We start from the raw sequence: 17,907 nt of genomic DNA, 5'->3' as shown, positions 1-17,907 counted from the left end.
TTAGCGTGTTGCAGACATCTTCAGGTTTGTGGGGTGGAGGAGGTTACATAGATAGAGAGGGGCTAAGGGCAATGGAGGGATTTTAAAACAAGAATGAGGATTTTGAAATCGAGGCGTTGTTTAACCGGGAGCCAATGTAGTTCAGCGAGCACAGGGGAGATGGGTGACAGGAATTTGCTGCGAGTTGTGTCATGGGCAGCAGAGTTTCGGATTACCTCTAGTGTACGTCGGGTAGAATGTGGGAGGCCTACCAGGAGTCTGTTGGAATAGTCATGTCTGTAGGTAATTGATGAACGGACGAAGGTTTCAGCAGCGGATGAGCTGAGGCAAGGAGCTGAGATCTGCGATGTTACGGAGTTGGATATAGGTGTTCTTAGTTCTGCTTCAGATATGTGGTGGAAAGTTCATTTCACGATCACATGTAACAGCAAGGTTGTGAATAGCCTGGTTCAGTCTCAGACAGTAGATGGGGAAAGGGATGGAGTCAGGAGCGAGGGAACGGAGTTTGTGGCGGGGACTGAAAACAATGGCTTTGGTCTTCCAAATATTCAATTGGAGAAAATTTCTGCTCATCTGGAACAACACAGGTGGAGGTGCAGCACATGTTGTGTGATTGCTGGGAGGAGGCTAAATACAACAATCCTTAGGCTCACGGAGTCCCCAGCTCAGTTCCAGTTACATTCTGCGAGCTTCTGGTCCCTTTTTTGAAAGTGTTTCTCCGGGTTATTCCAATCATGTTACGAGAGACGAGATAAGGTTTGTGGACCAGCTTGTACCTCAGAGTCTGTGAGAGAAGGAGGGAACGGCAGCAGACAAAGAGAGAACAACTTCTCCAAAACTGATCCCAACTCCTCACCAAGTCTGAGGGTAGATAAGTTCATCGCCTTCTTAGGAAGTTTCACCACTTTATTCACCTTCTTATTTGAGCTCTGTTTGGAATCCGTTTATTTTATTATTCTTGTTGAGTGTTTAACGACAGCATTGAAGTGGGACAGAGAAACTTGGAGCAGTTTATTCTCACAATGCTACAACCAGACTAGAAACAGTTTAAGATTTTTAATGAACCTTTCAGAAAATGAAGCTTTGAAAACACGTTTCCTCCTAAGTTTCGATGATGATTTCGGAAGAAACAGGCAAAAATCAGTTTTTGCCTTCTCTAAATAAGTCCCAATCTGGTCTTAAAATCCAAACGCTTCTAAAGAGGGTCGGAATTGCTCAACACGTTTAAAATTGATGGTCTTCAATATTTGATGTTGATCGATTGAATAAAGTGATCAGCTTGACACAAACACACACCCCATACTTTTGAGGAGGGAAGGGCAGTGGAGGATGTCTCGGAGTTACACGTTACTTTTTATTGACATTAAAAAGTATCGTTAAGCTGTTTAGGAAGAGAAGCAAGAAAAGATTTAAAAACACAAACCTTTTTATTTTATATAACAGAAAACAGAAATTGCAGGAAATACTCAGCAGGTCAGGCAGTAACTGTGGAGAGAGAAACAGAGTTAATGTTTCAGGTCTGTCAACTTTCACCAGAACTGTAAAATGATCGAGATGTAACAGATTTAAACCAGGTGCAGAGGCAGAGAAAGTTCGGGGGGAGGAAAGCAAAAAGAAAAGGTCTGTGTTGTGGTGGAAGACAGACACAGTTAATTCTTCCACCTTTTTCCGAAAACTCCTCACACTGAGGCACAGACCCTTCAGGCTTGCCGTTTTAACACACTTTGCCCCTTTAGAATTTTTCTGTAATGTGACCCTTTTTGTCTTTTGCCTTGGGTTTCTCTGCCCTTCACTTTTACTATTCTCCTTTCCATCTTTTGCTTCTGCCTCCATTTTATTTCCCTCTGTCTTCCTGCATAGGTTCCCATCGCCGTGCCATGTTAGTTTAACTCCTCCCCAACAGCGCTAGAAAATACTCCCCCTAGGACATTTGTTCCGGTCCTGTCCAGGTGCAGACTGTCCGGTTTGTACTGGTGCCACCTTCCCCAGAACAGGTTAGAGTGTCCCAGGAATTTGAATCCCTCCCTCTTGCACCACTCCTCAAGCCACGTATTCATCTGAACTATGCTGTGATTCCTACTCTAACTAGCACGTGGCACTGGTAGAAATCCGGAGATTACTACCTTTGAGGTCCTACTTTTTAATTTAGATCCTCGCTCCCTATATTCGTCTCGGAGGTCCTCATCTTGTTTTTTACGTATATCGTTGGGACCTGTATGCACAACGACAACTGGCTGTTCACCCTCCTTTTTCAGAATGTCCTGCACCCGCTCCGAGACATCCTTGAACCTTGCACCAGCGAGGCAACATGCCATCGTGGAGTTTCGGTTGCGGCCGCAGAAACGCCTATCTATTCACCTTACAATAGAATACCCTAACACTATAGCTCTCCCACTCTTTTTCGTGCCCTCCTGTGAAGCAGAGCCACCCACAGTGCCATGAGCTTGGCTGCTGCTGTTCCCCCCTGATGGGTCATCCCATCAAAAGTACCCAAAGCTGTGTATCTGTTTTGCAGGGGAATGACTGCAAAGGTCTCCTGCACTACTTTTCTTGCAATGCTCTTCCTGCTGGTCACCCATTTACTATCTGACTGTGTACCCTTTACCTGCGGTAAGACCAACTCACTAAACGTGTTTTCACGTCATCCTCACCATCGTGGATGCTCCAGAGTTCATCCACCCGCAGCTCCATTGCCGCAATGCGGTCCATCAGGAGCTGGAGGCGGATGCACTTCCCGCACACGTCGCCGTCATGGGCACCGGAGGCGTCCCATACTAACCACGTAGTACAGCAGGAGCACAACACGAGTCCGAGCTCTCCTGCCATGACTTAACTTGGCAACAACAATGCTAAAAGATTACTTACTGATCGAGAAAAAAAAATTAAAAACTACTTACCAATTGTGCATTAATCGAATAACTTATCAGTGGAGTCTAAAACAGGCCCTAAATGCCCAGCAACTGTATTCAGGCCGGAGGGCCTGAGAGCTACAGAGAAGCCCATGACCTGATCCTACACTTCCAGGATGGTGTTTCAATCCAAATCCAAACCCTTCCCTTACAGCATAACCCTAACTCTGATTCAAATGGGCTGACACATGGCAGATTAAATTTAACACTGAGAATTGTGAAATAAGGTATGTTGGTAGGAAGATTGAGGAGAGGCAATATGAACCAAATTGTACAATTTAAAGAGAGAGCAACGAATTAGCGACCTGAGGTATATTTACACTAATCTTTGAAGGCTGCCGGTAAGTTGAAAAGGATGTTAAATGTCCTTCTGTGCCATTTGCTTCATTCAGAGAGCAATAGAGCACAAAAGCAAGGACGTTATGTTAAGATATTATAAAACACTGCTTCGGCTTCAGCTGGGGTATGGTGTTCATTTCAGGGCACCTCACGTTGGGAAAAATGTAAAGGCATTGGAGCATGTACAAAGGAGAAATTCTAGAGTGTTCCATGGATGAGGGTCTTCAGTTACGTGGAGACACTGGAGAACTGGGGTTCTTCTCCTTAGAACAGAGGATGTTAATGGCAGATTGATCAGAATGGTACGAGGAATGGGGACGTCAGTTATATAGATTGACTGGAGATACTGGTGTTGTTCTGATATGAGCAGAGATGGTCAAGTGGTTCTCTCGGCATATCAAATGAAAAAACGGCTAATGTAAATGTTGGTCCCTTTGAGGACGAGACCTGGGAACTAGTAATGGAGAACATGGAGATGGCAGTAACTCTGAACAATTATTTTGTATCAGTCTTTACAGTAGAGGATACTAACAATATTCCGACAGTGGATAGTCATAGGGCAATAGCGGGGGAGGAAGTAAACACAATCAAAATCATTAAGGAGGTGATTCTCAATAAGATAATGGGACAAAAGGCAGGTAAATCCCTTGGACCTGATGGCTTGCATCCTACGGTCTTAAGAGAAGTAGTGGCAGGGATTGTGGATGCATTGTTTGAATTTACAAAAATTACCTGGATTCTGGAGAGGTCGCAGCAGATTGGAAAACTGCAAATTGAACGCCTCCTATTTAATAAAGGAGGCAAACAAAAATCAGTAAACTATAGACCAGTTAGCCTAACATCTGTGCTTGGGAAAATGTTGGATTCCATTATTAAAGAAGCAGTAGCAGGACATTTGGATAAGCAAAATTCGGTCATACAGAGTCAGCATGGATTTATGAAGAGGAAGTCATGTTTGACAAATTTGCTGGAGGTCTTTCAGGATGTAATGAATGGGGTAGATAAAGGGGAAGCAGAGGATGTGGTGTATTTCGAATCCCAGAAGACATTTGACAAGGTGCCACATAAAAGGTTACTGCACAAGATAAAAGTTCACGGGCTTGGGGGTAATAGTTTATCATGGTTGGAGGATTGGCTAACTAACAGAAAACAGAGTCACGGTAAATGGTTCTTTTCTTGGTTGGCAATCAGTAACTAGTGGGTGCCACAGGGATCAGTGCTGAGACCCCAACTATTTACAATCTATACTAACGAATTGGAAGAAGGGACTGAGTGTAATATAGCCAAGTTCACTGACGATACAAAGATGGAAGGAAAAACAATGTGTGAGGAGGACACATAAAATCTGCAAAAGGACATAGACAGGCTAAGTGAGTGGGCAAAAAATTGGCAGATGGAGTATAATGTTGGAAAGTGTGAGATCATGTACTTTGGCAGAAAAAATCGTAGAGCAAGTTGTTATTTAATGGAGAAAGTTTGCAAAGGGCCGCATTACAGCGGGAACTTGGGGTACTTGCGCATGAAACACAAAAGGATAATATGCAGTTACAGATATTTATCAGGAAGGCCAATGGTATCTTGGACTTTATTGCAAAGTGGATGGAGTATAAAAGCAGGGAAGTCTTGCTACAGTTGTACAACGTATTGGTCAAGCCACACCTGGAGTACTGCGTGCAGTTTTGGTTTCCTTATTTACGAAAGGACATACTTGCTTTGGAGGCAGTTCAGAGAAGGTTCACTCGGTTGATTCCGGGGATGGGGAGGTAGAGTTATGAGAAAAGGTTGGGCCTCTATTCATTGCAGTTCAGAAGAATGCGAGGTGATCTTATTGAAATGTATAAGATTATGAGGGGGCTTGACAGGGTGGATGCAGAGAGGATGTTTCCACTGATGCGGGAGTCTAGAACTAGAGGGCATGATCTTAGAATCAGGTGCCCCCCATTTAAAACTGAGATGAGGAGGAATTCCTTCTCTCAGAGGCTTGTAAATCTATGGAATTTGCTGCCTCGGAGAGCTGTGGAAGCTGGGACATTGAATACACTTAAGACAGAGATAGACAGTTTCTTGAGCGATAAGGAGATAAGGAATTATGGGGAGTGGGCGGGAATGTGGAGCTGAATCCAGGATCTGATCAGCCATTATCTTATTGCATGGCGGAACAGGCTCGAGGGACCGAATTGCCGATTCCTGTTCCTATTTCTTATGTACTCATGTACTTATGTTAATGAGAGATTGACCAGAATGATACCCGGAATATGGTCCTTTAGTTACGTGGAGAGACGGGAGATGCTGGGGTTGTTCTCCTTAGAGCTGAGATGGTAAAGGAGATTGACCAGAATTGCTCCATGGATAGGGGATTTCAGTTATGTGGAGAGATTGTAGAAGCTGGGTATGTTGTGCTGAGAGCAGAGAAGGCTAAGAAGAGATTCAATAGACGTCTTCAAAGTCCTAAATTGTTTCAATAAAGTAATACAGGAGCAAATGTTGCCAATGACAGGTGGGTCGGTAACCAGAGGACACAGATTTAATGTGATTGACAAAACAACCAGAAGCGACTGAAGGAAGATTTTGTTTAAATAGCGAGATGTTGTGATCTGAAATGAACTGTCTGAAAGGGAGGTGGAAGCAGATTCAATCGTAACTTTCAAAAGGGAATTTGGCAAAAATACTTGAAGTAAAGAAGATACAGGGGATAGAGCAGAGGAATGGGATTAATTGGAAAGATCCACCAAAGAGACAGAGCCGGCACGATTTGCCCAATGGACTCTCTCGGCGCTGAACAATTCTATGATTCTACAATCACCGACACCTTAGGAAATAAGAAACTGAATGGGCCAGAAGATCAAAGTGAATTGTGGTTCAGGTGAACAAATCATTAAAAACTGTATCGCAGGTCAGCAAAGCGATTCAAGTGAAACAGTGAATTAGGGTTTATTTCTAAGCCAATTTAAATCAAAAGCATTGAAACTGGCAAAGGTGAGAAGTAATGTTCCACAAGCATCGGTGCTGGGACCACTCCTGTTCAACATTTACATAACCATTCGGACTCGGGAATCGGGAGTGACATTTCAAACGTTGTGGATATGTATCGTTAACACTGAGGAGCTAAGCGGCAAAAACATTCAATATATTAATAAACTTGCAAACTTGGCCTGTAATTGGCAAAGGAACTTCATTGTGTATCTGTAAAGCAAGCACTCCCATGTTCCACCACCAGGGAGCGCATCCCCTGAAGTCCCAAGGGATGCCAGCATTTGTTGGGAGCACTGTATATTAGCCGGTTCCAAGGCCTGTTCCTCACTCTAGAGTGTCGTAATAAAGACTGATGTCACTGTTACTTTAACCTCCCTGTGTGTCGTACCATCTGTGTTAGGAAAACAATACATCAATATAGAGGAGTGTGAATTGGTGAGTTTTAATAGGAATAATATGAAGGTGACATTCTCCTTGGAAAATAATGATCTAAACGTGAATGAGGAACAGAGGGATGGGACGGTACAGTTATGCAAATCACTAAATGTAGTGATGCTGGTTCATCAATCCATAAAAAACAAAGAACAGCCTTGTGTTCATGTCTAGAGGGATAGAATTGTAAAACATTGAAGTTATGTAAACTTGTTTCGATCCTTGGTGTATATATTATAAAATGACATCGAGGCACTGGAGAAGGTGCAAAGTATATTCCCTGGAATTATAACAGAACTGAGAGGGTGTATTCTCAGGAAATGTTGAACAGGCCGTGGCTCTTTTCTTTAGCAAAGAGAAGACTGTGGGATGTTTAGAATGTGCCTTTCAGGATATGAAAGGCTTTGATCGGGTAGAGGGAGAAAATATGTTTCCACTTGTGGGAGAGACCAAAACTCAGGTGCATAGATAGAAGACAGCCATTAATAAATCCAACAGGGAATAGAGGACATCTTAACATCGAGGCACAAAAGGACGTTTTAGACAATAATCTTGATCAAATATTTAGTCTTAACGGGAATCTTAAAGGAGGAGGAGAGTTGGAGACGAATAGAGGTTCGGGAGGGAATTCCAGAGCTTGGGAGCTAGGTAGCTGAAGGAGGAGGAGAGTTCGCGAGGTGGAGATGTTTCGGGAGAAAATCTCAGAGCTTGGCACCCAGGCAGCTGAAGGCGAAGGAGAGTTCCCGAGGTGGAGAGGTTTAGGGAGAGAATCTCAGAGCTTGGGGCCCAGGTAACTGAAGGAGAATGAGGTCGCGAGGTGGAGAGGTTTAGAAAGAGAATCCCAGAGCTTGGGACCCAGGTAGCTGAAGGAGGAGGAGAGTTCGCGAGGTGAAGAGCTTTAGGGAGAGAATCCCAAAGCTTGGGACCCAGGCAACTGAAGGAGGAGGAGATTCGCGATTTGGAGAGGTTCAGGGAGAGAATCCCAGAGCTTGGGACCCAGGCAGCTGAACGCTTGCCTAACATTGGTGAAGCAGTTTAAATCGGGGATGTGCAGTCTGCCAGATTTGGAGAAGCGCAGAGAACTCGGGAGGTCTAAGTGCTGGTGCAGGTTACAGAGGCTGTGAAGTGATTTGAAAACAAAAACGAACATTTTGTAATTGAGGTGCTGTCGGACAGGGAGCCAATGTAGGTCAGCGAGCACAGATGTGATGGGGTATTGCGATAAGGTTTAAGTTAGGACACAGGCAGCAGAATTTTGGATGAACTCAAGTATATGGATGGTGGGAGATTGGAAGCCCACCAGAAGAGCATTGGAGGAGTTATATGTGGAGCTAAAAAGGCACGTATGAAGATTTGAGCAGCAAATGAACTGAGTCAGGCGATGTAACAGAGGCACAAATATGGCCTCCTGGTGATGGAGTGGATATGGTGTCAGAAGACCATCTCCCGATCAAATAAGTCACCAAGGTTACTAACGGCTGGGTTCAGTCTTAGACTGGTGACAGGGAGAGGGATGGAGTCGGTGGCTAGGGCAATGGAGATGGTAAAGGGGGCCACTAGTACGGTCTCACAAATGTTTGGTTGGACAGCACCAGAACTGAAAAGTAACAGTTATCAGGAACGATTGAACAAGTTGTGCATGGTTCCTGTAGAAGACAGAACATAGAGGAGTCCTGATCGAAGTCTTTTAAATTCTGATTGTTTTGGACTGGGTCGATGGGGAGAGAAAAGGTTTAACTCGTGGGAGCATCCAAATCTGTGGAGCCACCAATGCAAGATAATCACTAATAACACCATTAGGGAAGTAAAGAACAATTCTTTACTCAGAGAGTAGTTAGAATGTGGAACGCCCTCCGTCAGGAAGTGGTTGAGATACACAGCTCAGCTGCTGTCAAAGGAAAACTAGACGAGTAAATGAGAGAACATGAAATAGAAAGATATGCTGTGAGGCTGAGACGAAGTATTTGCAATGGGAGGAGTATGGTCTGGAACATAAACACAGCACAGACCAGTCGGGCCGAACTGTTTGTTTCTATGCTGTATATTCTATGTCATGTAATCCTCTGAATTACAGCTCCACGCTGCCTACTACCTATTGACGAGCCTCTCACTCCTGAAGCTGCAATGAATTCCTTCATTAAATAGATGTAGTGACCCTTTACAGAAGAGCTCGGACAGAATACAACAAGCTCGTGGTGCTGACCAGAAAGACAAGGTGGGAAATGTCAATCAGAAACAGTGCCGTGTCCTAAACAGGTCGCTGGGTGTATTATCAGATCACCAGCCATTCCTGGTGTAATTCAGTGGATTGAAGTCTGTGGCTAAATATTATATTCCTGGACTGGAAACACTGGGACCCGCCTCTGGGCAGTGCTCAGTTGTTCTGTTTATTAATTAATTTTATAATTGATGTAAACGGATATTTCACCGCGCTCTTCAACTGCTCTCTGAACTTGGACTGGGTCACCCCGTAAATAACTGTGTTTGTGCAGCAACTTAAATTCCGCAGTATAAATCCAACTTGTGCAAAGGTATATAACGAATCACTGTAATCACTGGGATTTTTTCCTGCAATGATATAATATAAGAAATCTATAACAATTATCAGCCACAGCAGTATGAAGCTGCCGGATATGGTGAAGAGTAAAATCACAGACCTCCTCCTGCTCTCCATCTCTGGGTCACTGCCATTCTCCCCCTTGCTCTCATCCCTCAGTCTCTTTCGGACTCGACTGGCCACTAAAATGTGTCTGACTGTCAGAGCATTGAGCAACAAAATTACAGCGAATGGGAGCAGTGGGGTTAAAACCGTATCAAACCAGTCAAATCCCAGCCATCCGGGCTCAGTATAATAGGCTGGCATTGACAAACAGAACCACTGAACATTGTCGATTATATATCCAGGTACAATTGTAAAGTAGTGAGGAATGTTTTTTGCAGAGAGCAGAATGCAGCTTGTTCCCAGAACCACAGCCGCATTTCTCCCGGTGCAATATTTGGTTTTCAGCTTCTGCCAACAAATGGCCACAAATCGATCAAAGGTGAAAGTGACGGTGAACCAGACAGAACAGTCTGCGGATACACGGGACAGGAGATATATAACAGTGCACACAGGGGTGATATCCAGGAAAGACCACGGGAAATAATACCGATTAATCCACCGTAGTATGACCTCAGCGATGACCACCAGTAGATCCGCCGCTGCCATTGCCACCAGGTAGCGAGTGGTGCAGGTGGACAGACCGCACTTTCCCCGGGACAGGACCACAATCGCCACTAAATTCACTGTAATAAACAGAAGGGAAAAGAGACGGTCAATTATTGGTCAAACATTGTCGGTGACTGAGCCCAGACAGTAAGGCCTGTCATTTAGCACAAAAAAAGCCGGGTGGACATCAGCTCAGGAGTTAACATGTAAAGTACATCATCTCAACCCAACCTCCCTCCAACCCGCTGCTTCCCAGTTTAGCAGAGACGGGGCAGTGGGAGGGAAGCCGAGCCAGCCCAGCGGCCGGGTGGGTAATATTAATAGAAATATAGAAACATGGAACATAGGTGCAGGAGTAGGCCATTCGGCCTTTCAATTCTGCACCAACATTCAATAATATCATGGCTGATCATTCCCTCAGTACCCATTTCCTGCTTTCTCTCCTTACCCCTTGATACCTTTAGCCGTAAGTGCCACATCTAACTCCCTATTAAAAATACCCAATGAACTGGCATCAACAACTCTCTGCGGCAGGGAATTCCACAGGTTAACAATTCTCTGAGTGAAGAAGTTTCTCCTCATCTTGGTCCTAAATGGCTTACCCCTTATCCTTAGACTGTGTCCCCTGGTTCTGGACTTCTCCAACATCGGGAACATTCTGAAACAATGTCCTCTAGTTCTAGATTCCCCCACAAGGGGCAACACCCTCTCTGCATCTACCCTGTCGAGCCCCCTGAATCTTATACCTTTCAATAAGATCACTACTGATTCCTCTCAACTCCAACAATTATAGGCCCAGCCTGCACAACATTTCCTCAAAAGACAAGACCTTCATCTCAGGAACCAGCCTGGTGAACCTTCGCTGAACAGCGTATGGTCACTGCAGGAAGATAATCAACCAGAGGGGGTCGGGGACCGGAGAACCACCCCACTACTGTAGCCCTTCAGTCCGAATTATTGACTCAACTGGTCACTGTCTCCATTACTCTGCCTCGTCCCTCCTATCCTACCCGCTCCACACAAGGTTACAGGCCCACAGGTTCAGGACCACAGAGGACAGGTATCCTCAGCTCAGAAAAAGGAAGACATGTTGTAAGCACTGGTGTGGGAGGTGGCATCATCAGACAGATACAACGCAGTCAGCGACACTCGGAGAATGTAATAGAGTCCTTCCAGCAAGCTGAGTGAGAGGTCATATCATCAAGGTAGCTGGAGGAGTCGGCCGGATTATGGTAGATATTTGTACAGAGCTTGTCCTCGGAAATGGACTTAGAGATGTCGAGGAAGGGAAGGGTAGTGTCAGGCGGAGCATGTGAAGGACAGAGAGGGGCATAAATTAGAAGCAATGTTAACTACATAATTATAATTATAATAATTATTATTAATAATAATATTAATATTAACTAATATTATTAATAATAATAACAATAATGTTTGTTTATATCACGCCTTTAATGTAGTTAAACATCCCAAGGTGCTTCAGAACACTGTTAACAGGACAACACAGATACATATGACACCGAGATAAAAAAAAAGAAATTAAAGCACATGACCAAAAGCTTGGTAAAAGAGGTTGATTTTCAGGATATCTTTAAAATGGAAAGAAGGTTGCAGAAGCGGAGAGGGTTAGGGAGGGACTTCCAGAGATTAGGGCCCAAACAGCTGAAGGTAAGGCCACCGATGGTTGAGCAGTATAATGAGAGATGTTCGAGAGGGCATCATTTGAAGAGCGGAGATATCTTGAGTGGTTATGAGGCAGAGTAATATTACAGAGGTCGGGAGGTACAAGGCCATGGAGAGATTTGTAAACAAGGAAGAGGATTTTCAAAAGCGTGATGTTCTTTAACCTGGAGCCTATATAGGTCAAAAAGCACAGGGCTGAGGAATGGGTGATCATGACTTTGTGCGAGTTCGGACATTTTCAAGTTCATGGCTAGAAAAATAAATTGCCTGAACACAGTCATCAATGTACCTGAACAATATTTGAAGGAGAGACCGGAGTAGAATTGGTACAACGAAGGATCCCTGTATCCCAAGAAAAGGCAGCATAGCTAGGAACCATCCGAGCTCCCATACCAGCACCAGTGGAGTGTGGGGATGGAACATTGTTCAGACCAGAGGTCCAGCACTTGTACTTTCAGCAGGGGCAGTTCACTGGGGTCAGGATCAGGATCAGCAACCTGCAAGGGTTTTCATTCCCAGCCCAAAGCCGGTGAGGGCGAGAGGACTTCCAGTGTTAAATTGTAAATGGGGCACTCAGAATGTATCAGCGGCGATAGGCGCAGGGAAACTCGCCATCCGCTGCGAGTTTCAGGGGAGCTCGGGTTTACTGTACAATTGGACCATTTTCCAGACCGCGGGAGCCGACAGTCAACAAAGGCAGACTTTGATGGCAAAGTCCAACACTGCCTTCAGTATGTCAGTGCAGACTTCGGACGCCTGAGGAAGAATGTGTTTGAAGACCAGGACCTCAAAGCCAGGACAAAGCTCATGGTCGACAGGGCAGTAGTGATACCGGCCCTCCTATATGGTTCAGAGACATGGAATATTTACAGCTGGCACCACAAGGCACTGGAGAAGTACCAACGCAGTCTCCGCAATTTCCTGCAAATTAATTGGCCGGAGTGGCACACCAACATCAGTGTTCTCGGTCAGGTTAATATCCCCAGCAGCGAAGCATTGACCACAGTCGATCAGCTCCGTTGGACGGGCCACATCGTCGGCATGCCTGACATGAGATTCAAAAAGGAAACGCTCCACACGCTGATTCGTTATTGCAAGCGAGCCACAGGTGGGCAGATGAAATCTACCATCACACACTCAAAACCTCTTTTAATAATTGCAACAGCCCCACCTATACTTGGTAAACCCTGGCCTAGGCAGCCCAAGTGGAGGAAAAGCATCCGTGCGGTGCAGAGCACATCGAGTCTTATCGCCCAGAGCAAGCTGAAGCCAAGCATAGATACTGGAAGGAGTGCGCAGCAACCCGGGCACCCCACACTGCCGTTCGTTCAACCAGCGTCTGCCCGATTTATGACAGAGAATGCAGGTCATGCATTGGACTCTTCAGCACTCTGGGAAATAATTGTTAGTATGGAATCGAGTCATCCTCGAGTCCGAGTGTACGCCTCAGAAGCGGAAGTAGAAGAAATAGTGACCCACACTGAGTATATCCTACAGTGACAGACAGTCCCAGTAATACATGGTCACTGGGTACCGTGTTCCACACCGGTTAGTGACCCACACTCAGTATATCCTATATTGACACACACTCCCAGTAATACATGGTCAGTGGGTTATGGTGTTCCACACCGGTTAGTAACCCATACTCAGTATATCCTACAGTGACACACACTCCCAGTAACACATGGTCACTGGGTATTGGTGTTCCACACCGGTTAGTGACCCACACTCAGTATATCCGACAGTGAGACACACTCCCAGTAATATATGGTCACTGGGGTGCAGTGTTCCACACCGGTTAGTGACCCACACACAGTACATCCCACAGAGACGCACATTCCCAGTAATATATGGTCAATGGTGTACGGTGTTCCACACCGGTTAATGACCCACACTCAGTATATCCTACAGTGCAACACACTCCCAGTAATATATGGTCACTGGGGGTACAGTGTTCCACACCGGTTAGTAACCCACACTCAGTATATCCTACAGTGTCAGACTCTCCCAGTAATACAGGGTCACTGGGGGTGCAGTGTTCCATACCGGTTAGTGACCTACAGTGAGTATATCCTACAGTGACAGACACTCCCAATAATACATTGTCACTGGGGTAGGTGTTCCACACTGGTTAGTGACCCACACTCAATATATCCTACAGTGACACACACTCCGAGTAATACATGGTCACAGGGTTCCGTTGTACGACACTGGTTAGTGACCAACACTGAGTACATCCTATATTGACAGATACAACCTGTAATACATGGCCACTGGGGTACGGTGTTCCACACCGGTTAGTGACCCACACTGAGTATATCCTACAGTGACACACACTCCCAGTAATACATGGTCACTGATGTACCGTATTCCACGCTGGTTAGTGACCCACACTCAGTATATCCAACAGGGAAACATACTCCCAGTAATAAATTGTCACGAGGGTACAGTGTTCCACAACGGTTAGTGACCCACACTCAGTTTATCCAACAGTGACACACACTCCCAGTAATACATGGTCACTGTGGTACGGTGTTCGACACCTGTGAATGAACCACACTCATTACATCCTCCAGTGAGACACACTTCCTGTAATACATGATCACAGGGCTACGGTGTTCCACACCGGTTCGTGGCACTCACTCAGTCTATCCTACAGTGACACACATTTTCAGTAATACATGGTCACTGGGGTAATTCTGTTCCACACCGGTTAATGACCCACACTCAGTATATCCTACAGTGACAGACATTCCCAGTAATACATGATCACTGGGAGTATGATGTTCCACGTGAGGTAGTGACTCACACTCAGTATATCCTACAGTGCAATCACCGCTACTCATACCTTCTGTCAGATAGGTGCGCGAAACAAGGACAAATTCAAAGGTACACAATATTCCACTCAAGACAATAGTTGAATAATTCAAGCAGCCTGTTCGTTTCAAACACAAGTTTATGTTCAGATGTTGCAATGGAATCAAACCGCAGTGGTTATTGAGGAAATTTGGCTGAACGGAATGATATCACCGTTGAGGTTTCTATACCCGTGACCAATAGTCCAGGATGTAAAATTATCAGTCACAGAGCAAAACCAGAGACCAGCTCACAAACAGATTTGCACGACTTCAATGGTTACATAAGAACATAAGAACATAAGTATTAGGAACAGGAGTAGGCCATCTAGCCCCTCGAGCCTGCTCCGCCATTCAAAATGATCATGGCTGATCTGGCCGTGGACTCAGCTCCGCTTACCCACCCGCTCCCCATAACACTTATTGGTTAAAAATCTATCTCTCTGTGACTTGAATACATTCAATGTGCGTGGCTCAACTGCTTCCATGGGCAGAGAATTCCACAGATTCACAACCCTCTGGAAAAATAAATTCCCTTTCAAATTGGCTCCCCGCTATTTTGAGGCTCTGCCCCCTAGTTCTAGTCTCCCCGACCAGTGGAAACAACCTCTCTGCCTCTATCTTGTCTATCCATTTCATTATTTTAAATGTTTCTATAACATCACCCCTCATCCTTCTGAACTCCAACGAGTAAAGACCCAGTCTACTCAATCTATCATCATAAGGTAACCCCCTCATCTCTGGTATCAGCCTAGTGAATCGTCTCTGTACCCCCTCCAAAGCTAGTATATCCTACCTTAAGTAAGGTGACCACAACTGCACGCAGTACTCCAGGTGCGGCCTCACCAATACCCTGTAATGTTGTAGCAGGACCTCCCTGCTTTTGTACTCCATCCCTCTCGCAATGAAGGCCAACATACAATTCGCCTTCCTTATTCCCTGCTGTACCTGCAAACTAACTTTTTGGGAGTCATGCACAAGGACCCCCAGGTCTCTCTGCACTGCAGCATGTTGTAATTTCTCCCGATTCAAATAATATTCCCGGTATACTGGGTTTTTTTCCAAGGTGGCTGACTTCACATTTTCCGACATTGTATTCGAACTGCCAAACCTTAGCCCATTCGCTAAACCTATCTAATTCTATTTGCAGCCTCTCTCATAGAAACATAGAAACATAGAAAATAGGTGCAGGAGCAGGCCATTCAGCCCTTCTAGCCTGCACCGCCATTCAATGAGTTCATGGCTGAACATGAAACTTCAGTACCCCCTTCCTGCTTTCTCGCCATAACCCTTGATCCCCCGAGTAGTAAGGACTTCATCTAACTCCCTTTTGAATATATTTAGTGAATTGGCCTCAACTACTTTCTGTGGTAGAGAATTCCACAGGTTCACCACTCTCTGGGTGAAGAAGTTTCTCCTCATCTCGGTCCTAAATGGCTTACCCCTTATCCTCAGACTGTGACCCCTGGTTATGGACTTCCCCAACATTGGGAACATTCTTTCTGCATCTAACCTGTCTAAACCCGTCAGAATTTTAAACGTTTCTATGAGGTCCCCTCTCATTCTTCTGAACTCCAGTGAATACAAGCCCAATTGATCCAATCTTTCTTGATAGGTCAGTCCCGCCATCCCGGGAATCAGTCTGGTGAACCTTCGCTGCACTCCCTCAATAGCAAGAATGTCCTTCCTCAAGTTAGGAGACCAAAACTGTACACAATACTCCAGGTGTGGCCTCACCAAGGCCCTGTACAACTGTAGCAACACCTCCCTGCCCCTGTATTCAACTCCCCTCGCTATGAAGGCCAACATGCCATTTGCTTTCTTAACCGCCTGCTGTACCTGCATGCCAACCTTCAATGACTGATGTACCATGACACCCAGGTCTCGTTGCACCTTCCCTTTTCCTAATCTGTCACCATTCAGATAATAGTCTGTCTCTCTGTTTTTACCACCAAAGTGTTGGCCTTCATTGCGAGAGGGATGGAGTACAAAAGCAGGGAGGTCCTGCTACAACATTACAGGGTATTGGTGAGGCCGCACCTGGAGTCCGCTTTCCCAATAATCTTTGTGCCATCTGCAAATTTTGTTACACTACACTCTGTCCCCTCTTCCTGGTCATCTATGTATATTGTAAACAGTTGTGGTCCCAGCACCGATCCCTGTGGCACACCACTAACCACCGATTTCCGACCTGAGAAGAATTAATTTATCCCGACTCTCTGCTTTCTGTTCGGCAGTTAGTCACTTACCAGGAACACCAATGACGGCAATGATCATGTAGCATATTCGCTGGGCATATAGAATTGGAAGCATTTTCTGCGTGAAACGATGTACCCTTTTGTGCTGCAGGCAATCTCCCTGAATTATACTCTGAGGCGGAACAATTCCAGGGCCTTTAAGTTATACCCTGGGGGCTCTCCACGGGGACGTTGAGGTTGCAACATCGCTCAAAATAGTTATTGTTAAAACTTGAACAAACAGATTACGACAGGCAATTTATGTCCCTATTGTGATTCAAATTTAAACTGCAAAGGCTGGACAATTCTGCTCACATTAATTAACAAATTAACGTTTCCAGCTGTATTCTCCCAGCAATTGGTTTGTTGTTTCAAAAACCATTAGGCCAACCTGGAGATCGCATATAGTTTCTGGTAATATCTTTTGCACTGCTGTGTACATTCAGAAATTACATCCCAATGTTAGAGTTTCCCTCTCAGGGCTGATGTACTACACTCTGTGATGTGGCTGCCTTCTTTAACTCTAGCTATTCAGTAATTACATTCCCAATGTTCGAGTTTCCCTCTCAGTGCTGCTCTACTGCATTCTGTGATGTGGCTGCCTTCTTTAACTGTAGCTATTCAGTAATTACATTTCCAATGTTATACTTTTCCTCTCAGGGCTGCTGTACTACAAAGTGGGTCGTGGCTGCACCTTTCAATGCAGGCATTCAGTACATAAATTACAAATGATAGAAAGTCCTTCTCAAGGCTGTTTTAGTGCGGTCCAGGAAGTGACTGATCTCTTTAACTATGGACATCCAGTTAAACAATTAAAGTGATGAATTTCTATGATAGTCCTCAAACTTATATAGGCCCTCATATTCATTAAGCCTCTCATACCCATACAGCACCTCATACACATGCGGTGCCTTATGCTCGTAGATTACCTAAAAATAATACAGCACCACAAACTCATACAGCAAAAACAATGCAAACTAATACAGCATTTCTCATCATGCAGTCACTGAAAATAATACAGCACATCAAACTAATAGAAAACCTCAAACTAGTACATCCCCACAAATCAAGAGAACCTCAAACTAAAACTACCCTTTAATATTACAAAGTACCTCAAACTAAAACTAAAACTAATACAACCCCTCAAACTAAAAGACAACATCAAACTAAAAGAGAACCTCAAAGTAATAGAAAACCTGAAACCAGTAAAGAATATCAAACTAAATTTTAATAAATCTATAGATAACCTCAACATAACATGGACACAAAAT

At 44.8% G+C, this 17,907-nt stretch overlaps 1 protein-coding gene across 1 annotated transcript; it reads right to left on the bottom strand.

Moving 5' to 3' along the window:
* Window positions 1–9,027: 9,027 nt before the first annotated feature.
* LOC139256451 (probable G-protein coupled receptor 139) lies at window positions 9,028–16,712 on the bottom strand. The gene is made up of 2 exons (XM_070874230.1): window positions 16,649–16,712; window positions 9,028–9,938 (listed from the first exon to the last, which is right to left on the bottom strand). The coding sequence occupies exons 1-2, from the start codon at window positions 16,710–16,712 to the stop codon at window positions 9,028–9,030; spliced, it is 975 nt and encodes a 324-aa protein (XP_070730331.1).
* Between the last annotated feature and the right edge of the window lie 1,195 nt (window positions 16,713–17,907).

Source organism: Pristiophorus japonicus, unplaced genomic scaffold (genome assembly GCF_044704955.1).
Source record: "Pristiophorus japonicus isolate sPriJap1 unplaced genomic scaffold, sPriJap1.hap1 HAP1_SCAFFOLD_73, whole genome shotgun sequence".
NCBI classification, from domain to species: Eukaryota; Metazoa; Chordata; class Chondrichthyes; family Pristiophoridae; genus Pristiophorus; species Pristiophorus japonicus.
Note: the sequence above shows the minus strand (reverse complement) of the source record. Positions and strands in the feature narration are given on the sequence as shown.